The sequence below is a fragment of the Astatotilapia calliptera genome, chromosome 18 (genome assembly GCF_900246225.1).
Source record: "Astatotilapia calliptera chromosome 18, fAstCal1.2, whole genome shotgun sequence".
Lineage (NCBI taxonomy): Eukaryota > Metazoa > Chordata > Actinopteri > Cichliformes > Cichlidae > Astatotilapia > Astatotilapia calliptera.
In genome coordinates, this window is record NC_039319.1 from 5880924 (window position 1) to 5905095 (window position 24172).

At 39.6% G+C, this 24172-nt stretch overlaps 1 protein-coding gene across 2 annotated transcripts in view; it reads left to right on the forward strand.

The window, feature by feature from the left end:
- Nucleotides 1–24172, forward strand: part of LOC113010403 (receptor-type tyrosine-protein phosphatase N2-like) — a 233130-nt gene that overhangs the window by 182944 nt on the left and 26014 nt on the right. For both annotated transcript variants that reach the window (XM_026149408.1, XM_026149409.1), the window contains 5 exons: nucleotides 4934–5131; nucleotides 12693–12840; nucleotides 14789–14862; nucleotides 20810–20887; nucleotides 23944–24063. In XM_026149408.1, coding sequence (XP_026005193.1) covers nucleotides 4934–5131; nucleotides 12693–12840; nucleotides 14789–14862; nucleotides 20810–20887; nucleotides 23944–24063 — 618 coding nt within the window. The remainder of the gene's footprint in view (nucleotides 1–4933; nucleotides 5132–12692; nucleotides 12841–14788; nucleotides 14863–20809; nucleotides 20888–23943; nucleotides 24064–24172) is intronic.

Genomic DNA, 24172 nt, shown 5'->3' on the forward strand with positions numbered 1-24172 from the left:
ATACAAATACAGGCCATTTTACTTTTTCGCATTTAAATGTTAAAACAATAAAATATATCCTGTCCTTAACACTAGTGAGCATCATTCATAAAGGGACGTGCAGCCTTTAGTGTGGTCTATACCTCCAACTACTCAGAACACATCAGGAAAGTTAGTCATGCCAAACACATCTCCAACAGGGTCAGTCAAGGTCGTAATGGGACACCTCATCATACAATAATGCAGTTATCACACAGCTAACTATTTAATACATTAATCATTTGATACAGAATATCGATTAAAGTGGTGTTATTACGAGATAAGATGATTTACAACCCTGAACTAACAGCACTGCAGATCTGTAACCAGAGACACACGGCTAAATCTGATAAATCCACTTAGCCTCCATCCATAAATCAAACATTTGAATAAATAAGAGTAATACTGTAAAACTCTCCAGAATTACTTCTCAGTGTTCTCCATTGACTCAGGAACCCTGAGAAATATTTCTACATACACTGGAAAGTAAAAATCCACATGGGAATGGATGCCAACGTCAGTTATGCTTATGTAATGATAAGTAATGATAACTGACGCTGGGATGCCCTTATTGTGACTAGTTTTAATAATGACATGTGAAAGGGCTGTTGATCTTTTTTTATTGACAATTTAATTATTTAATATATAAAATGTCATCAGGACCACTCAAAATAGTTTTAAACCCTAACCCAAAAGCTGCCTTCAACTTAAAAACCACAAACTTAGATGCTAAATACTTACATACTAAACCTAAAACGTGCTAAAAACAAGGCTGCTGCAAAGCACTGACACTGCAAGTCTAAAAATAAAAGCAGCACTTGAGACTTTACTTAACTGTAGGTCAGTGCTTCCTCTAACAGCTTCTAGTACGCACTTCTTTTAAATCCAAGCGTGTTTATGTTTCCCCACCACCGCCCGCAGCGCCGTCAGAATCCCCGAGCCAGGCATCGAAGCACTTTAATAATCTGCACACATTTATGAGACTGTGTCCGAGCCCATAGATCATTGTCAGCGTGCCGACCTACGAGAACATCAGACAGATCAGATACGGACTAATGAAGGCCTGCTCACATTACCTCCACCGTCAATCAAACACGGGGTCAGTTAATCATCTGCGTCTCTCTCATTAAGAAACACAGATACCCACAGAGTTTTGGTCCAGGTCTCCTGTTGTAGTCACTGTCCTTGTAGGCTCGTGCAGGTGATGTATGGCTTAAAATAGTACAAAGCAAAGGATGTGCCAGGTAACTGTTCCTTTACAAATTTACTCAATTATTAGATGCTTTTATTTATTTATTATTTAGATTTTATTAACCGGGTTTATTTGAAAGCCTGCTTAATTTCCAATGCAGAAGGCTTATTTCTGTACTACCTATAAACCTCGGCAGGTTCAAAATGACAGCAAAACTTCAGCTATTGTTAGACTAACAGGTTGTCTGACTTAAGGAAAGATTCTAGTTACAGCATTCAAAGAGGTTGGGTATGAGACAGGAAGACAATAAAAACAAAGCAATTATACACCCACAACCAAATCAGCCAATTGGGCAAACAGAAACAAAGATTCCCCCAAGGCCCGTCTCCAAGCTGCATTCAATTTGAAAGAGATTTATTTGAATATAACCTGTTGTGTGTTGAACCATCTCATGAGCCAGGCAAATGTTACACCTGTGGCAGGTGAACTACACAGCCTTTTTTGCATGGCTGGGTCTAAATTTCTCAATACTGAGACTATCTTATACAATCCTTATTTCTCTGAAGCCCACTATTTAAATCAAGAGATTACTGTCTTTTTTAGCCAATTTTCTTCTGATTGGCCGCCCCTCCCAAAGAATGAGCAGGTGGGCAGACCAGACAGAGTTGTGTTCCTGAAATAACTTTATTAAGGATATGTCCTTAGAAATCAGAGAAGAGCTTTCTGAAGGGTGAGCTTTTAATAACAGGGTGTACTTCCACACATGTTGACCTTATTTCAATCTTTGGTAGAGTCCATCTCTGAAACAGGATACATGTTACAGAAAATGAGAAAAAGCACAGCAGAGTTTAAGCATGTTGCTGATTGGAAAACACTTCTGACACAACGCTAAAACCAAGGAAAATGTACTCTAAAGACTGTTTCTCATCATTTTTCAGTAAAACAAGTCATCCAACACTGTAAACGCATTAAAACAGTGCACGCTATTTTAATGTCGAGTATACCCCTCTGCTTGGCCTAAAAACCCAGTCAAATAAAGGGTTGAACACTAAATTAGCACATGTATCTTTCTCTTTTTTAAAGGAATATGCCCTCCAAAAACACTACGATTTTTTTTAAAAATGTTGCCCATTCTGAGAAATCAAAATATAATCTTATTTTATAAAATTTATTGAAAGAGTAGAAAAGGCAACCACCTTCATCATTCTCAATATTGCTAACTTAAATGCCATTTGAAAAAATGAAAAAGTTCACCTTTAAAGATATTTCAAAAAACAGCCAATTGTGTTACACATGATGGTTATCGCAGAATACCACAATGCTATTTTACCGTATAGCAACATCTTTAAATCTTTAGCTTCACAGTCTTAAACTTTTGTCTTTGAGTTTCTTTACATCCACACATGAAGTGCTGCGTTGATAGTTTTTTGATGTATGTTCAAAACAAAACTGAGGAAATTAGATCGAAACATTATATGCCACAAAATAATCAGTAGCATTTAAACATGTCAGATAAGGTCACAGATAGTTTTAACTGTAACATGAGGGTTTTAGTTCTGCACATCTTTGTTCTGGATTATCAAAAACTGTGTGTTTTTCCTTCCTCTTGTATCAAGTGGCACAGTCATTCCTTACAGCTCACTAAAGGTCCTGCTGGGAGTTGTGTAGAGAAGACGCAGACTGAAAGTTCGATGTGGTGTCAATATTTCATTGTGGTCACGTATCCAGAAAATGACAGTTTGCTCAGGCGTATGACGATATTGTACTTGCTGCTAAGAAACTGAGCGGCATAGTTTGCCAAAACCTTTTTATAAAGTTTTTTTTTTTATGTATTCAGGGGAAGCTTGCTGAGCATGCATGCTGTTTTTCCACCAACATCCTGGAAGCTGGCCAGCATTCAGCAGTTGGTTAAGTGTCTGGTTCTTTCACCATTCCTGCCCAGGTGTTTACAGCCAGTCGGAAGGATTTCAGTTTTGCTCAAAATGTCTTTTAGTTTTATTCTTTTTGTTGTGAGTTTGCTGTTTTTTCGTGTGTTTTGTTTGGTTTTTTACTAACTTGTGATTTACAGGAGCATGACTACACAAGTTGTCACTGAAAGTTGTTTATGAAGGTCAGAATACACTAAGCCCAATTTTAATAGCAAATCCCATTTTCTGTTGCTTGAATCCACTCTTTACTCACATTCACTCATTATGCCCACAGTGGCCCTTTTTCATTTTTATGATTTTAAGCCTTTTAGATTTTAGAGGACAAAAAGAGAAATAATAAGAACACTCACAAATACACATTATAAAGAAGGCAGGATTTTTTTGGAAGGAAATGCTAATTAACACGATGAAACTAACGGTTCTTAATGAGCTCAGGAATGTTACACTCATATGTACAGAACCCTCAAGTCATTAAATAAGCTTCATTGTTCCGCTGGCAAAAGTTTGGACTGTCAACTTTGATTCTGAGAACTTATGACTGACTTCAAGTGATGGCCATGTGACCTAAAACACTGCTTTTTAAATGTGAATTACATATGTATATGGGGTAGCTGGTGTTTTGCAGCTACTCTAGTTTTAGGCAGTGCTGACGTTAGTCCATTTCTCCATCATATCCATTTTGTGCTACAGTTGTTGCTTGCCAAGAGCTTCAGCCTTTCTGGGATGTACTGTGTTATTCTTCAGCTGTCTGTTTTTTCCATCACAATCAATCACTTTACAGAAGAAGTGATACACTATTTCGCCAGGGTTAATTTTTCCTCTGAAATGAGGAAGACAGACATGGTACAAAAGGGTACCAGCCAGTGCTAACTTGTTAACATGCTAAATTCAGTTCATTCCAGTGTTATTTTTATAACACCAAATGACAACAATGGTCACCTCAAGATGCTTAATATTGTATGGGAAAGACCCTAACATAATACAGGGAAACCCCAACAATCAGACAAGCCTCTATGAGCAAGCACTATGGCAACAGTGAGAAGGAAAAAAAAACCTTTAACAGGAAGAAATCTCCAGCAGAACCAGGCTCAGGGAGGGGCGGGGCCATCTGCCCTGGCCGGTTGAGGGTGAAGGGAGGGAGACAGGAGCCAGAGATTAATCAGTAGCTGTCTCTGTCACATAATAAATAAACCTCTTTGAAATAAGATCAGAGTGATTAATTCTTCACTTGCTTAGTTGATTTTACTGTTCAGTTATTTTAAAAACCAACCATGGTGTGTACTGTACTATTAGCTGTTGCTCTAATAATTAGTCCCTGGGCAGCAATTATGAAGAAACCAATGAGTGTTAACCAGCCACAACTTTATTTGACATGTGTCAAATAAAGGTCGGTTCAAAAGCTTGCTAAGATTCTGATAATAATAGTGACCACAACTGCAACACAGCAGCATACGAAAACATTAAACTCAGCTACCACCATTACTGTTCATCAAAGAGAAACAACCTCATCAGATGCAACTGCAGCAAAAGCAAGCTCTCAGTCTGTCTCCATGTTTTAGTGGGGTTTTTATTTTACCGTTTACAAACTGTCAGGTGTATTTATTCACTTCCCTTTGAAGGTAGCATGCTACAGCAAGGCAACATTATCTGCTGTTAGTTCTAATTATATCAGTAGTGTTAAGATATTTCAAACAAATTTGTCAGCCAAGTGTCGTAAGTCATGAATGAGTAAAATACTACTAGGCCCCACCTACGTGACGGCAGTGACTAATCTGTAGCGCCTTCCTTCCCGTAGGAGCTGTGTCGGCAGCGCATGGCAGTCAAGCCCCCAGCCGAGCGTCCGGAGCCCATCTCCTCCAGGATCAACAGCGTCTCTTCTCAGTTCAGCGATGGCGGTCAAGCCGTCAGCCCCTCGGCACGGAGCAGCATTTCCTCCTGGAGCGAAGAGCCCGCCCACTCAAATATGGACATCTCAACCGGTCACATGATCCTGGTGAGTTTCCAGCTGAGCAGTTTTGATGTAATCATCACACAATACAATGTGAAATATGTCGAAAGCAGCTCACTTTTTCACCACTAACAGCCCTGCAAACATATTTCATGTGAAAATAAAAATACTGGATCTGAATGAAATTGTCAAATGACGAACAAACTTTAGTCCACTACAGTTTTTAACTAATTGGCACTGCTGGGTAATAGAGCTATCATTTTTAGAAATAGAAATTGTAGTTACCTCAATTTGTTATAGTATTCCTAATCCTTATTAGTAAAGAAAAAAAATACATTAGTGTAACTGATTTTTTTGTTTTGTTTTCTGTAAAGTTCATAATTTATCTTTATTTTAAATAGAGTACCTTTCTTTATAACACCAACACACGTGCACCCTATATTACACACCCAGAGCTGATGAAATCAGTTTATTTTAAAAAGAAAAGAAAATAGAGAAGAATAACACTAGGCAATGGATCCCTTGGTTAAACTAAATGTGCCCACATCTCGAGTGGTTTAGCTTTTCATCCAGCAGAGCCTGTGTTGTGCTTTTTGGTGTTCGTGTTTCTACGAATGTGAATGAAAAATGCATCAAAATAACGAACAAAATGAGATTGTTGCAACTTATTTCTGTAAGTTGCTCTTAAAATAATAACCTTATGTTAGGCTATCGTCAAAATGTTCAATTAAATTAATTCTAGGAACCAACACTGCAGCTCCTGTGCCAAGTGAAAATGACGTCAGTGGCCCAAATAAGATGTCTAATATTGATCGTTCAGAGAAAACAATGAAAACTTCAGTCGGATTCAGTTGGATTATCAAAGTAGGTTAATTTCCCCGAGAAGGAGTTTACAAAATAATATTTAGAGTAAATTTCTGTTCTGTTCTAATTATTCTATTAATAGGATGTTTTTTATCTTCCATTTTTATCATCTTGCCTCCCACTTGGTTTACCATTTTAACCAGTCTTTTAAACTCAAACTACTACAAACTACTTAATTTTATATTCCGTACTGATAATTTCCCCTCTCTCACACACACACAGTCACACACACACACACACACACACACACACACACACACACACACACACACACACACACACACACACACACACACACACACACACACACACACACACACAGACTTTTATCCTCTTGTATCTCTCTCTCTCTCATCTTTCTTCTTGTCTTTTTTTTTGTTTTTGCACATCTCATTACACCCACAGTTTCTATAAGCAGTCTTATTTCCCTCTTCAATACAGCAGATGAAAATCTCTATTGAACCTTGGTCGCTTTCTGCCAAGCGCCATCATAATTGCGATACATACCTACTCACTTCAACAACCCACCACCCACGGCACCACCACCTCCTCATCCCAACTCCCCCACCCTGCCTCCACCTCTCTCTCCTCTCTCTCCGTGCAATATGAGGCTGCCGGCAAGATGTGAAAGAGCGGCCTTTTTGATGTGTTCAATAGGCACAAAGATACTAATTACCCCAGAGAGTTGCACCAGAGTTGTGTTCAGGAGAGATGACTCCCTCTGCAGCCCTTTGCTGCTGCAGAGTGTCTCTGTTGTTTTACACAAGCGTACAGCCAAGCTAAAACGTTTGGCAAACGCACCCACAGTATATAATGCATGCATATAAAAAGCTTAGGTCACATACAGATGAAAATAGATTTGAGTTTTGACAACAAGGTCTGAACTTCTGCAGGTATGTTTACTTTATCTCCGTGAGATGAATCCATATCTGCAGAGGTGTCACCGCTGGAGAGTGGCATGAAATAAAGTGTTTGTCAAGCATTCAGTCAGTGTGTGGGCCACAGTCTGGTCAGGATGATTGCTGAAATTGTTAAATCATAGCAACAAATGTATAAAACGATGAGAGGGAACCAAGGAGACAGACTAAGTGACTCTAATGTGTCTATGATGATTAATTTTGTGTAGGTGATGGAGATGAATGCAAATTTTAAAAGCCTCTTCAGAGCAAATTCAAAAAGTGTAAGTGGACTTTTTCATCACAACATTTCATACATATAATATGGTGCCTTTTCTTTTTAGAACAAGAGACCCTCATCCCCATAAAATTAATTTAAACCTTTAAATTGTTAAATTCTAAATTCACTAATAACAATTTTCCTTTTCCAAAAGAAGTCTATAAGGAGTCAAAAAGTATTATTGTTTTTAACCCAATCTTAAAATCAGGAAGGAAAACAGAGGATATTTGATGACTTGGATAAAAATCATTACCTACTCTTCAACAAATGAATGTGTCCTGAGGGAGAGGTGATAGGTTGGTGGGTTTAAATGAGCAACAGTAGACTATGGGGTGCCTGCTATGAAATCATTTTTAGACCAAACATGGTGGGAAAAAAATATGTTAAAGAAATCTTCCCATTCAAAGTCTGAAGCATTAAACTGATGAATGTAGACAAGTAAGACTGCAGTTTTTAGGTGATATGCCAATGCCATGTTGTCGAACTGTGATTTGCAAAGTTTACACTCTAACTTTTGGACATGTATACCAATAAAATCCTTGGTCAGCATCTGTGATCTAGTGTCAGTTAGAAGCTGCCTTAGGTTAAGTAGGTCCAAAGTTTTGGGGGAATTTTCTGGTTTGGTGCTCCTGCTACCAAAATACACCATGATGTTGCTCTTTCTTCTTCTAAAAGTAACACCAGGGATGTTCCAGACAAAGAGAATTGGGCTAAGTCAGACCATACTGACTAAACACTCTAATTCCTCTAATTACAAGCAATGGTTTTACTCAGATGCAGTTGGGATTAGGAAATAATTGCACTTGCTTTAGTTGAGCGATTAGTTATGACGTAGATTTTTGATAACCAATTCATTTCAGTTTTATTTATATGTTACCGAATCACAACAGCAGTCGCCTCAAGGTGCTTTGTATATTTATAAATATATATGAAGATATAAAACTTACACCCGCTGAATTAATATGTATACGTACACATACAGGAACAACTCTGGGTTTTTGCAGTATTTTGTGATACCAGCAATACTGTCAGAATAATGATAGAAGCATCCTCTGCTACATCCAGAACGGTGGTTTTTCAAAGATCACGATGTTTTATTCATCTAACAAATGTATGCAGTCAGATATGCTTTTACTGTGCCCATTTAATAATGGTTGCTGTTTAGTCGTTGGAGTATAAACATAAAATGTAACTCAAATGGACTCCTTTTAATTGCATCTATGCTGTTTAATAATAGTAAACCTTTCCCAGTGGACTGGGTTTATTAGGAGCCTTCTGTGTAGACGAGGAGTTGATGTCTCATTTAACTTGAAGTCCATGTTGTTGTTTCCACTGAGGAAATAAAACCGATAGGACACTGAGGATTCTGGTAGTTTGTAAGTCACAGCGTGCTCATCAACACGGGCCGTGATAATGTTGGTTTTTAGTTAATGTTAGCAGGCTGTGAGCTTTTTCAGTTATGTCATTTCCTTTTAATCCACTTCAGTTTTGGCCTGAGAGAGAAAAGAGCAGAGAGATTGAAAACAGAGAGAGCAGATGTATCGTATTACACAGACTGGCCTGGAAGTGTGCTTCAGCACCTTGGACAGCTCCACGGTCTCAGTGAAACAAACTGTAGCTCTGAGTTGTCCAAGCTGACTCCATCTAATAATACCAGTGTCATGTAGAAAAAAATTATTTTTTCAAAATGTCAGGAAATCAAGGAAGGAACATGATAGTTTTAAACCAGCCCGCTACTCTTTGAAACCGAAAGGTCAGATTGTTTTCTCAACCCAAGTTCTCGGGGTGGAGAAAAGTTCAAAAAGCAAAAAGCCACTTACCAATTTTCTTAACCGTTTTTTTCTTCATGCCCCTCCCATCTTTCATTCTTCTTCTTTGTTTTTTTTACCGTTTACCCAATTTTCCTGCTTTTTCATCCACGCAGCTTTTTATTGCATATTCTTCTTACCCTATTGCCTTTTTTTGTGTTTACTCTTCATCCTTTTCCACTGCTTTCCCAATTCTGTTCTGCCTTTTTCTTGTCCACCATTTTGAAAAGTGCCTACTTGTGACTTCTCATACTTTTGTTTTGCAGTGACAACTGTAAAAAAAAACAATAACAAAAGAAAACAAATCACAGTTAGCTCATTTGAATTTCACACCATGATGTGGGACCTGAGTAGCAAATTTGATGGCAACAAACCTGGGTTACAGTCGGTATGTTTCGGGAAAAGTTGAGTCGTTCGGTGAACCATCACAGCAGGAGATCAAATCCATTACTAAGCAAGACAAGTTTGGCTCTGCTTTGAAAAAGTAAATATTTATATCTAATGCCCAGCCATGCACTCAAGTGAGGCAACTGTTGAGTGATTAATAAAAATCACCAGCTTCAAAGAAAGGAATAACGTGACTGCTCGTGAGCTGCAGTGCCCCTCCTCTCCACCAGCCCTCCCACCTCCCTACAAAAATTAATTGCCTCTCGTAAACCCCTGGCAAATTCCATGTCATCATCCACCCACTGATTTTAATTTGAGGCGAAACAGCTTTCACCATCTTATCTACGTTAATGTATTACTTGGTCCCATGTGACTGGGACCGAGATCCCCCCCCCCCCCCCAACACCTCCCCCACATCCTCTCTGCTTGTGTCTTAAGAGGATTAGGCGACTCTATATATAAAGCACATTATCTTGTCGTTTGTTGCTGGCCAAGTAAGTGTTATAGATTATGCTGCAGCGGAGGCCTCCGTCGAGATTAGCCATGCTGGGAATCTGTTGTGGTTTTCGTAGCTCACCATCAGGCCAGCTGGGATGTGATCTGTAGAGTTGATAGGTCACAGGGCAATAGCTGGAGGATGAATGTGCGTCGGGAAATGGATGTTAAATCACTCTAATGTGGTCTGCCGAGGAGGAGGAAGAAGCATTCAGCTGCGGAGAAGTTAGCCTCGTGTCAGGATGATGTCAGCTTTTAACTAAAAATAAGATAGCTGCCTCTGTGTGAAAGATGGATGAAAAAAAAAAAAGATGGATGTCGATGGATTGGTTATGATGCATTATGTGTTTGTGTTGAGTTCACAAATGGGAAGATTGTTGCCTGAATTGTTGCAAAATACTTAGAGCATGAAATTTCATTAGTTCTTAATTGGACCCTCAGCATTAATTGTATCTGCAAATAGACTTAAGTTTTAAAGTTACTTACTTGTTGAAGTGGCACCTTGTTCTAAAATGTATATAATGCAACATCGATCCATCTTTTCTTGTCCTCATGAAAGCTTTGGAAGCCTTTTTGTACTTCCTACACCGATGCAGAATGCATCAGATATAAAGAAGACTCTTTTAAGACATTTAGATTAGCTCTTAAAAGCCTCATCACTGGCGCTGATAGCACCTTATGTAAGATGTTTGTTCCAGTATGACACCATTAGTGCAGGAAGAAGGTGCTGTTCCACAAGGAGAAAAAAAATCTCTGTAACAAGTCTCTTATTCTTGGTTTTAACAGCTAAATTTACGAGTTCAGCTACATTTTCAAAGTAAAAGTGCAGATTCTGCAGATGGTCAGTGTGAAGCTAACCTCCAGTCAATAATAATTCATCATCGGCACAGAAACTGTTATTACCGTTAAATAAATATAGTCAGGTAATATGTATTCTGCTCTAACATGAAGTGGAGCATAAAATAGAAATGCTGAAGTAGAGCACAGGTCCCCTGAAATTGCACTCGAAGTGGCTTCGATAAATGTGTTTTCCACAACTGGATACCCTTCCCTGCTGAGTAACAGTATCCCACAGTGATTTCTTTCCACCCACTTCCCCTTTCTTTTCACTCTCTTTCGATCCAAAATGGCTGCTGCATTACGTCAACCTCCCTATGCGACCAGCTTTCATGCTCCCATTTCCTACAGGTGCTTAGGTGGCGCGTCAGAGCCACAATGGCGGCTCGAGCAGAGTCTTATTGCGTAGCGGGTTTTATTGAGCACCTTTGGCAGCTGTAAGCCCCCCCCCCCCCCCCCCCCCCCCCCTGCAGTAAGGGGATTATTCAGTCTTTGGCCGACACATGGTGATCTCAGCACCTCCTGATTGGATTGCAATAATCCCTTTACACAGCCACAAAACCCTATTACTCTGGCATTAGAGAAGGAGAGAGAGGGGCAGGGGGTAGAGGGCAGTTGGGGGGAGGCATCAGATTTGGACTCTGTGTGTGTGTCTTCTGTAGGACTGTGTGTCTTTCTGCACCCTAAGTTATATACGTGCTTTCTATGTGCATGTGTATATTCTGTCATTTTGTGTGTGTATTTGAGTGTTTGCTTAGTGTGTGTATCTTGTTGCCTGCGTATGTTTCTTTTGTGTCTTTGCAGTATGTGGGTGAACTATTTTTTGTACATGTGACCTTACGAAAACCTTTATGTGTGGTTTCTACTTCAGATGTGTGTATGTGCATTTTCTTTGTGTGCCTTTTGATGGATCGGGCCTCCCGCTGTTGATAAGCGGCTGCGTGCAGGTGGAGGGTCGCAGCTTGTGACCTCCTGTTACATCATTGCTGCTTTTAGCAGCTCTGAGACAAATTTAATAGAGAGCTGATACTACAAGGAAAGTCTGTGTGTTTCAGTAGGGTTGTGTGTATGTGCGTGTGAATGCAGTGTCATGTGTAAAGCCTGCTGTTCAACAGTGAGTATTTTGAGCTCACTTAATGAAACTAACAAGCCTCAACACTTAGACGTTAGCCATTGGAGTAGGCATGTGCTTGTATGTTAAAAATCATATACGTGCATTTCATCTGGACAGTTCTCCATTTTCTTCCGCCGCGCGGACATCTGCTCAGGTCGACTTCCATTTTTAACAAACTCCTCTCATTTTAGCAGAAAGCCATTAGGCCTTTTTTGGAAGCTAATTCTGATTAAGATCAGTCCCATTTGTAACTGCCACCATAAATCACCGCTGGTACCATTTAAAGAACCACACCAGCTCATTCCGTTGCCTCATCCATTAAAAAACGAGCCTACCGTCCATATTTTCCGAGCTGCTCATTTTCAAAGCTGCTTAAAAAACAAAGCATCACTGTTCACCATCAGATACCATTACCATGGCTTTGCCAAGTGTTATGGTAATAATTTGTAGGCAGTTGATCAAAGTCAGTGAATTAATTAATAGGTAATAGGTAATGGCATACACTGCTAAAGATAGGTGTGTCTTATAAAGTGAAATAGCAATATGCATTTTGGCACTAATACTTTGGTTTAATGGCACCACTAGATAATTATTTGCTTTCATTTGAATGTTCCTGGAGAAAAAACTCACAACGTTTAATAAAGATTAGAAAAATGTAGCTTCTAAAATAGAGGATCGTAATTGGTTTAGTTCAGATGGTTGTCATCCTGAACCAGAAATTTTAAGGATTGCCTTTAAAAGAATCAGAATTTTAAGGCATGACCATATTGAGCCAAAGCACAATAAAAACAATTGCAATCAAAGATTATTAAAAGAAGGGAAACCCTATAATGAATACACCGCAGCAAGTTTCATGTATATAAATCTGTCTCTGATGGGAAAGTATAAGCCTGACTCACCTACTCTATTGACTCTTTTCCTCCAGTCCTACATGGAAGATCACCTGAAGAATAAGGATCGCCTGGAGAAGGAGTGGGAGGCACTGTGTGCGTACCAAGCTGAACCCAACGCGTGCACCATCGGCCTCAAGGATGGCAACGCGAAGAAGAACCGCTCCGCTGCTGTTGTAGCATGTAAACAATGACTTTCTCTTATTCTTTCCGTTCTTGCCACTGTGTCTTAAACGTAGTAGTAGTGTACAATGTACAAGTAGATTTTATAGGAGACTTTAATTAATTTATTGACAAAGTGTGAACGATTGCCTTTAGTATCAACAAAATTGGATAATACCGTGTTTTAGTTTCTCTAACATGTTTAAAACCTAAAAGGTGTTGCAGTTCTGTTGGCAGAGACACAAAAAGAAAAGACTGCATTACTGGTGGAGCACAAAAGCCATCAGTTCTGAGTGGAACCAAAATTCGGCTGTTACACCTCCTGATGTCAGTCGTCCAAACATGGTGGCATTACTCTCAGCACCTCTCAACAACACTCCCCTTATATTCTGAGCTCAGCCTGTATTATCAGAAACCTGGAGCAGATGCAGCTAGCAGAAGGGTTGTAAATTAGTTTTCTATTAAAGCTCTCCTGCACCGACCTCATCAATGATTAAAATTTCTAAGCTTCTGTGGAAATAGCCCATCTAAAAAAGTGCTGTCCCATTCTCTCCACCAGGCCGAGGCTTAATGAAATCCAGGTTGTCAGCAGGGAAAGCAGTTTGTCAGGAATAAATTGTGCTTCCTATTTGAAGCACCACTGGCTTCTTCAAGAAAAAAAAAAATTCTGAACTGTTTTGCCGATCACCGGAGGCTTCGGAGGAGTGCTCGCAAGAGTAGAATGCACAAACTCGGAAAGTTTGTCCCTCTTAAAAATTCACAGGATCCCAGATGATTATGGCAGATTCTCTCAAGGCTAAACGAAGCTCCTCAGTTTTAATTTAGTTCTAGAAATCACTAAATGGATGATCTGCCTACCTCACAACAAACACATTTTCCTATGCAACTCAAATTAACCAGTGTTTGCCCAGTTACCTCAATGGAAAGACCTTTTTTGTTTATTTTTTATAGCTCCATAATTCTTGATACAATTTCAGCCTCATTGTGTTAAATATGATCAAAAAGTTCTGTCTCTACCTATAAAAAATAAAAAATACCCTAATTTTCCCTTCAAGGTCATCTTCTCGTGCACTTCTGGACTCTGTTCAGTGGGGCTGTTATATAGCTAGAGCAGAGGTGTTGAACTCCAGTCCTCGAGAGCTGGTGTCCTGAAACTTCTGCATGTGTCCCTGCTGCAACACACCTGAATAAAATTTGTAGGGTATCAGCAAGACTTCACTGCATGGTGGCAACCCCCAACTCTACTCAAGTAAATTTAAATAAAAGTGTAAGTTTAATTTAAAAAAGTACTTCTAAAACTACATGTTCATTCACTCTTGAGCTGCTGTAACATAAATCAAATGGCTGAATTGCCACCTCAGCATGCAGTCAAGTTCTATAGACTCTTGCTAATGACCTACTAATTTTATTTAGGTGTGTTGCAGCAGGGACACATGTAAAAGTTTCAGGACACCGGCCCTCGAGGACTGGAGTTTGAAAGCTGTGAGCAAGACATCGACTGAATTTTCTAAAGTGGCAGCCATGCCGACAGCATGCGAGAGTATAATCGTAAGAGGTAGAGCAGCCAAATATATTAATGTGTTTATTTTGCTCACAGCTCTTAATACAAAGGCAACAGTGCACAGCAGAGTTTCAAAACTTTTGTCTCATGAGTGTGAAGTGTTATGTGAATTTGTTAGAGGTGCCCTACAGACACACAGAGAAAGTTAATAATCAATTAATAAAATCTCTGAGGAAAAGTAAAGAAGAGATTTTCTTAAACAAGTCAACTAGTTTCCTTCTGAGCTCAAAGTAACCTTGTCAAAGCAGAAGGGAATCCACGCTTCATGACATGTTGGCATTGTTACTTATAATCCAGCTTTCTTAACACGTATACAGAGAGAGCCCTCATTATAATGCATATAGCATGACCAAAGAACATTTACACTGCAAAGACGAAATATGCTGAATTCTTCCATTTTTGTTTCAGATGATCACTCCAGAATCACCTTGAAGGTGGAGAGCAGCCAAGGCAACTCTGATTACATCAATGCCAGCGCGATCGTAAGTACCTCCTCTGCATTCTAACTCGGTGCTTCACGCCGCTGCTATGCTAGGCTGCCACAGCCCCCACGGGGCTTCACAGAAACAAAGGCAGCCTACCGTTGTCCAATATAAATTTTGATGCAATGCTTGCTTAGTTTCGGTGGCAGCCTCTCACAATATGTATGTTCTGCACCATGAATATTAATGATTGTTATACAGCAAACACCCCAGGTGAGTATTTGCTCTGGGGAGGTGTGGGAAAGGACATGCGTGAGGCTCTCGATTCACTTCTCATTTGTGGAAACAAAATTGATCCGGAGGGTCCTGGGAAACTATTGTTTGTGACCTTGGGTTATGCTAATTTGACACTACTTTGTGTTTACTATTACAGTGTGTCTGCCTTACTGGGGTCTTTTTCTTTTTGGCACGGTACAGATTTAAACAGCCTGTAGGAAGGAAAGGGGTAAGAAAGAGCCATATGAATTCAGTAAGTGAGTGTATCAATTTGGAAACCAGTGTTGAGTAGTAGGTTTACGTTTCCCTTGAGGCAGATACAGTGGTATTCCATTAAAAGCAACAGAAACGCTATGCATTTCAAATCTGGGCGTTACACCAGAACGTGGCTCCGTGTGTGTGCGATTGTGTGTGCGCAGGCGAGAGCATGTGAGAGAAGGAATCAAAACTATACAGGAACAAAAGAGCAACCTTGTCTAATGTTGCAGGCACACAAACGAAGCAACACACGTACCCACATACTCGCTAAAAACACGCAGTGCACCATGCTGAAACCAAAAAGAACACACAACCTAAAAAACTAACAAGCATGCATGAACAGCTGCACATGTAATGTACCTACACACACACACACTGCAACATTAAAAAACATCCATTCCAATGGTGTCCATGCAAGGTGCTTGTCTTTCCATCGAGAGTAACTGAAGCACCGTGACACAATTGTATGGTGTTGTCCCGAAAAAATAAAATGCTGCACATTCACACCAAAGCAATTATCTGTATGTTAGAGTAGCTGTTTTCTACCAACTGTCGAATGTAAGGTTGATCCATGTGTTCTGATTCGACATCATTTACATGAATTTACATGATTAAATTAGGTGAGTAGTAATGGGGTTTGAATTGGCTCTGCTATGAGCAAGTTTATTGCATAATGCAGCCGTTGGTCAGCCTGGTTTCAATGCCTTGTGACTTTTCTTCCTTAACTTTAATGTGGAGGATCAAGGATTACCATTTTACATGATGCAGTTTAGACATATAAGGTCGCTAAACTCACTTTTTTTTTTTAGCTCTTTGAGTCTGGAACAACTACAAGTTACGCTAACATGGCAATTCACTAATTAAGCAACAAAAGCTGAACATTTAATTCTGTCTTTTTACAAGTTTGAACTATATCATTGCCATCGTATGTTTTAAAAGAAAAGCAGGAGGATCACAAACTTCTTAGGAACGTTTTTATTGGTTATCCTGTATTTGTTAATCAGAGTTTTACAAATGCTTTGTGTGGCCTAAAGTCCAACGCACACACATAATCAGTCACTCAGTTGCACAAAGTTACTCAGAAACACGATCAATCACTCAGTTCCTCCCTTAACACACAAACACCGTTAGTCTAAAACAGACTCAATAGTTTCCTTGCAGACTCAATCAAACGCACACACTTTCTAAGACATAATCAATCACTCACGTATTACTCAGACACACACACACACGCTTATTTTGGTGCATGTCGTGTGCAGATAACACTGACTTTAAATCAGCCTCACAGTGTTTATTGGCAGTCCGGTTGAAGTTTTTGATTAAGGTTTTAAAAGAGTTGCACTGAAGAAAATTAAAGCAAATATTGCATTTTGTTTCCACTCTCGTTCGACATCACAGTGTGTTAATGCATCAGGGTGTAGCACAGGCTGTCCGTCCTGAAACGTTACCCAGCAAACAGTGCTGCCAATTTCACTGAAAAGAGCTTTTGCGTGTCCAAATGACCTCAGTTAAAAGAAATAACCCAGGAAAAACCAAGGATCTAACACTATATGACAAACTACAACAGGAAACACAAGTTCCCAATGCAAGTTTGCTTGTTATCTTAAAGTGTGGTCACACTTTACCACCAATGTAGATTAGCTTCACCTGTGATAAATAAAATATTTTCAATTTATGGTTCAGCGGGAAGTCTACACCGTGACCTACAACGTAGCCGCAGACCCCTCTGAACCCTTCAACAGAAGTCTAAGTCAGGCGTTATGGGACTGGACTGCAGTATACTCAACTACCAGCCAAACTCACTGACAAGACAGCTTGCTTGTTGGTATTCTTCAAAATGTAAAGTAAAGAGAAAAAGTGGTTAAAAAAAAAGAGCAGGATCAAAGATTTTGACTTGTTATGAACACAAGTCATGACAGAAGTTTTAAAAAGGATCTGCGCATGATGAGTTTTGTCTCAGTGATAGAAGCGTTATGATTATCGTTTCCTAAAATAGACTCACAATTACAACTAATTCACATAGCTGGCAGCCAGCATTTTAACCCCAACACACAGACACACACCAACACACACACAGAGGTGTCAGATTGTAGTAACATCATCAGACTAGTCAGACTCCTTCCTTCCACAGAAAAGACAAAAACCCAATAACAAGGATAATTACACACGTCACATCCTACACTTTTTTTTCCCTCATTAACAGGAGTGTGTGTGAAAGACAGAAAGACAGTTGTCCTTTCGCAATGTCACTAATGGTGGGGTTTAATTCTGGATACACTTTGCGATGTCAGGAAGCATTGTGTCTCCGCAAAGAAAGGGAGGGTGGAGAAAGAAATAAAACGACAGATGTCAAGAGTAGAGAGCCCTCCTGGTGCGTCTTTCCTTCTCTGCTCATCTTTTCATCTTTATAGTGACTCTGCATTTTCTCCCAGCCTGCTGTATCTTCCCCTACCGTTTTCATCTTCATCCATCACAAGGTTTCAAACTTTACAATCTCTTTTCTGCCTTACCCGACCCTTTTCTTATAATTTCCCAGATCTTACCACTCTGAATCTTCCAGTTTCTTCTGTGTTTTTTCTAAACCAGGCTCTGTATAGGCAAGGGGAATATTAGTGCTTCATTGCAGTCGCGGATCTGAGTGAAATTCTGAAAACCTCTTATGTGACTGGAAGGCAATAGATTTTAGCTTCTGATGCTTCTAAGACACTCATATTGTGTAACGCTTAGTTCTGCTTACTGGGTAGAAATGTCTCTCGCAGTCATGACATAAATATTCAGGTACATGGACAATCAAATTAAATGTTTTCTGTCATTTTGCTACAAGTCCAGCACTGATGTTAAATAATAACCTCGAGAAAAAAACTAAAAGAAATATATGTAAATGACTGTCCACATATTTTCTTGGCCTTGAAAAGTGCACTTCTGCCTCCAGCTATTTTTTGTCCGTGATGCAGTTTTGCCGTTTTAATGAGCAAAACTCGCTGCCACCGTGTCGCCTTTTCTCTCTCTAGGTAAAATTATTTTAAGTTCATTAGAAGTGCATTTTTGTTTGGCATTCATAAAAGGAACAGAGGGCCATTAAAGACAATTTGGTGTGCGGAAAAACCCCATAAATTATCTGTCTTCCCTCTGTAATTGCTTCCAGCTAAATTGGTCAGCCAATTATTACATTTACTATACAATTTGCATGGTAATTGGCAGGGTTGTCACTCACTTGCTCGCGAATTCAGCTCACGTTCATCTCCTGTCTTTTGCTCTCGACGCCTCCGCCACCCTTCTGGAATTTTCATTAAGTTAAGGAAGAAGTCTGAGCTACTCTACAAACGCTAAGCTCCTTCTCTAAGAAGCTTCTAGCAATGAATTTCAGTACTTTAAACAGGGGGAACACTTTACTAACGCACTTAGATTTGCTCATTTCGAAAGCACTGAGGATTTTTCCTTGTGCATGGGTGTGATGATTCATGTCCCCTCATTAGTTCTTAAAAGTGTCTGTGAACGAGGTATTTAGCCATTTTATATTATATTATATTGCGTCCAATATCAATTTATTTTTTACACCAAGAAAAAGACACACTGTAGAACATTCCTGGAGGCCCATTGGAGCATAGTGTTTTTTTTCCATGTATGGACAAAGATCAATTTTGTAGAATTGCTTTTCCTTATTTGTTCATGTCAGATGTGTGTAGTGCCTAAACCCGGAGACGCAGAGGTGGATTGTGATGAACTAAAAGCAAGCCATTTATTAAGCATGGAAAATACATTACGAAAGAAACTGAAAACTTTCAACTACATTTGTGAGACGTAAGGCTAGGGCTCGCTGGGAGACATGAGAGGAAAGTGAGCTGCCACCCCGACAAAGGCAAAAGGAAAGAGAGCAACTACACATATACAAAAGGTTGATTAGAGGAGTGGAGACAACTGGAGAAAATGAGACATGGCTGAAAAGAATCATAACAGACGAGTAAAGGAAGCAAAATTCAAGACAATGCACAAGGAACATGGGCTCACCAAAATAAAACAGGAAGTGAAGCTTAATACAAAAAACTTTAACACAGGAGGAAAGAACGCTAAGGGAGGAACTGAGAATAGACTAGCTTTATTGTCATTGTAACAAATGAAATTAAAGGTGCACACTCATTAGAAAAACACAAACATAAACACATGCGTGCACACACAATAGACACAGACATAATGTCCTGTTATCTGGATCTATTGCACCCATCCCTAATTGAACAAACACACTCATGTTATTGCTTTGATGAGTGTGTTTGCTGTTGGATGAAAGCTGTTTGAATCTGTTTGTCCTGGTTTTGAAGAATCTAAACTAAACTAAATACACTAAGTACTACATGAAGTTAATATAAACATTACATAAACCAAGAATCACAATGAACAATTAAATAAGCAACTCCACTGCTGAGTTTGCTGAGGTTCATTTATGTCATTTACTTTTAAAGACTCAACATAAGCATTGTAGCCATCACATTCTTGGTTGTTTGGCTCGAGAACTGACCATATTTGGATTGACCCTATTTAGCACAGAAGTGCTAAATTATCAGCTAAATTAGAGTTCCCGACCTCCTTAGGCATTAACATCAGCACAAAAACTATATCCTGGGAACTTCATGGCATTGATTTCTATGGCCAAGCAACTCCTGTAGGTGTAATGTGTATGTGACCCAGTACTTTTGGCCATATAGTGTATCTGCCAGTTGATAACATAGACATAAAATACTAGAATGAATTAATTACACCAAAACTGGAGCACAAACTTACAACAGTTAACTGAAGAGCAAGTGATAAATAAAAACATAAGGCCATGACCTTAAAGGGACTACAACTACAAGCGTGGTGCAGCAATGTTTATTCTGCTGCAAAGCTGTACATTTTAACAGTCTGCCTGTTATCTTTTTAAACCAATCTCAAGTTGCTCTATCTGCAGTTTTTGGGACTTCTCCATTGGCTTTATTTTTCTAGACCCAGAAGTTGTTGCTTAGATCAGGATGATGATGACAGAAACTAGGATGAGGAAAGTTGGACAATATCAGTATGGTATAGCAGGAATGACCAAAAACAGCCAGGAATGCACAAAGATTTGATTATTAAATCTATGCAAAACTATCACACTTAAGTGAAAAAATACACTTAATGTAACAACTGGAACAGCCGTCATTCTCTCTGATCGGAATAAACTTTGCAAATGTCTGTTATTCTGTAGACTTACAGGATAAGATGACCAAGGTCAGAGCCAATGATTGGACTCTAATTTATCCTTTCTTCTCAGATCTGAGTTGACCTTGCTGTGCTGTTAACTTCCTGAGAACTGTGCAACATTTGTTTTCCAGAAATGATCCAAAATAATCATGGGCTTTAAATCTAAACATTTGAGACAGGACAAACATGAATTGTACCATTCAAAATGAGCCATCCTTGATCAATTTACACCCTCTTGTCCTTTTTCCTCTCCCCACAGATGGATCACGATCCCAGGAACCCAGCCTACATTGCCACTCAAGGTCCCCTGCCCTCCACTGTGGCTGATTTCTGGCAGGTAAACACACACACACACACACACACAAATACAAATGCATTCACACACACTCATGAAACAAAAATCAATACAATCTCCTCTCTTAAACAAGAGTTAGCCGATTTTTATTAGTGCAGCAAGTCACACAGGAGACCAGCCATTTCTGTGGATGTCATTATTAATCTTTCCTTCACCATAACACTCACCAGCCTCACCACCACTGTTTTTACACACACACACACACACACACACACACACACACACACACACACACACACACACACACTGGGCTTCAGTGGGACACATTGTTAATGCAGGGGGTAGCAAACTCTTTTCCCACTGTCCCAAATGTTGGATTGGGTTTGAATCTGAGACCAGGAGATCAATAAGTTATTCTGGCCAGTCTTGGTGTTAGGTGTATGTTGAGTGGAGCAGCAGGGAGGTTGGAAGGAAAGGTCCCCTTGTCAAACAAGTTATATCCCCGCTGGATTCTCACTTGGGCAGACCAAGGAGGGGCACAAAGAAAAAGAAATCTCAGGCTTGCATAGAGTCACTACACTACAGAAGTTCCAACTAATCCAGGAAAGTGAAATATAAAAATCAGTTCATTTGAAATGAGCTGTGTGATATTCATTTTTTGTTGAGATGTGAAAAGTATCCAGAAAAACCAAGAACACAGAATCCAAATATTATTTTCTTGGTTAATTTGGAAATAAATCCCATATTACCACTTTTCTATTTTCTTAATAAACCTTAGTTTTGTTGCATACTGTGCTCTCGAATAGGCTCGCCAATTATTTTTTGGAAAAGGCTTTAAAAAGTTGTGATTAACACAAAATTTTTTGTAGGTACACTGTCATTTGTTAAACTGCCCATTACCAAAGCGAAACTGTTTTGGTTCCTGTCATTCCACTGCTGTTAAAAAGCATGCGTGCTTAGCCAACCCACTCTTTATAAATAGAGACTGAATAAAATAAAAATGTCAAATTTGGCTTCATGTGAGCAGTCAAGACGAGTGGGAAGTGCGGTAAGATGCGTGTGCACAGTGGCACATTTATGATTACACAAAAGTGGAACTAAAATAACTTTAGTTTAACAGTCCAGCAAAGTAAGCAAGCAAACAAAATGCTTGAAACGAGGCAGGAGAGGTGAGAAGTTAGGCGTGTGACTTCCGCCTAACAAGCTGAATTTCCATTCAACTCAAGCTGGGTTTCCGTGGTGACAGCGGTGGCGATGTTGAGGTCTTGTCTGGGGGAATGAGAGCCCTATTACACCACTACTCGCCTCCTTCCTTCTTCCTTTCCACTAATCCCCGTCCAGCTCTAAATAATTCTCTTTCAGGGAAGGAAAAGTGTTGGTTGGTATATTGGTCCTGTTCCTCTTTATTCACACTTTACACCAACATTTCTGCAACGTCCTTCTGTTCCATTTCTGTAGTCCAAATCTTGTTTTTGTCTAGAAATATCTACAGTTTTGAGTGGTACAGAAGGCCAATATAAAAAGAAAGGACAGTTAACTTCTATATCTGCGAGAGTGGTTTTAGGATGGATGCCCTTGACCTGAAAGAAGTGCACATAATGTAGTTCACATAGGAGTCCCAGTCCTTAAAAAAGCAATAGACTTTCTAAATAGATGTGAACGAGAAGCCACAAAACCAATATGGGTGTCTAAGTATCTCCATATCAGTCCGCAGGCCTTAGCCTGTAGCTAAAAAGATCATTTAAAGACTTTATCTAAAAGCCTCAGACGATTCCTGCTGCTCATCATGGATTCATCTCAGGTTCATTAAGTAGCCTCTCCGTGCTTTACAGGCTTCTGTACTCAGGCTTTATTCAGCCTTCATGTTGTGTTGAGGCCCAGTTGATTTAACTAGCATTACTGTGTCTTATCAGATTGCTTAATCAAGAGCCGGCCAAGGTTATTACACTGGAAAAAAGTCCAACATCTTCAGAAAGTTTATGTACACAAAACGTTCTAAAAGAGCAGGGCACACCCTTCACTTTTTTTGTGGAAAAATATGGGTTTAAATAAATGTAGCTTTTTAACAAACCTTGAGTTTTAAAGGAGGGAGCTTTTCCTCCAGACAGCAGCAGCAGCGGAGTTTGCACCCTGTCAGCTGAAGCAAATTAACACAATTTCTCAAAAAGTGCACTGTCACATTTTTAGATCCATGAGACTAATCACTGAAGCAGGGAGGACTGAGAGGAATAGTGCAGAGAGGCGCAGTAATTCAAAACCCACCGCAATTAACATCTGCTAAATCTTCGGCAAGGTGTGGCAGCGCTCATGACCGAGCGGCAGGTGCGGCCATCTTTATAATCTAACCCGATGATGTGGGAGCGGTATTGTTTTATGGCTTCTATTAACGGCTGACTGTTACCTCTGAACAGCGTTGAATGGATCTCCTGAGCAAGCCCACCCTCCGGCTGTGAGAATATGACTGCCAGAAGGAAAAATACGACCACAGGCGGGTCTCAGATGTGGAACGACCCAGCTGGGGGAGAGAACAGCCTGAACTGCTACAGCAATTACTTGTCACAAAGCTTTACTTCCTTGTAGTTGCTCACAAAAGTTGGAAACAGCAAGCATGTTTCAAACCAAGATTTTTCTTTTTTTTTTCCCTCGCTCCCGTGAAACAAACACCTCCCTTTCCAAAATGATAGCTAGAACAAAATTTGAACTAATGATGGACCGATATCCAAGAGAGTGGGTGAGTGAGGACACATGTCAGTGTTACTGTTGGCAGGTTCTGGGAGGTGTTGACAGCTTCATATGAGATCTTGTTCCAAATCAAGCTCTCCGCTCCTTCAAGAACATGACTCCTACTCTTAACGCTTTACTTTTGATTAAACTTAGAAGTTTTCAAAGAACATTAAGTAACGCAGAATATTTAGACTTTTGAGAAAGTTTATCTTAAGTGCTGCAAAAAAAGAATAACATACATGAATTCGGAACAATTAAAAACTAAAAATTCATTCATTCTTGTCTCTATCAAGAAAAAATCTACTTCATTTCAAAGGAATAAGGCCTTTTTAAAGAGCTACAATCATTTACCTGCCTGTGTATTTTGTTTGCAGATGGTTTGGGAGAATGGCTGTGTGGTCATCGTTATGTTGACACCTCTTGTTGAGAGCGGGGTGAAGCAGTGCTACCATTACTGGCCAGATGAAGGATCCAACCTGTACCACATCTACGAGGTAAAACAAACTCAAAGAAGATCTGTTATTATTTTCTGTCACATATATATGTTGAATACAAATGTCTGAAACTTGTCTTGATTTTTGTTGTGAATGAGGGCGAAAATCC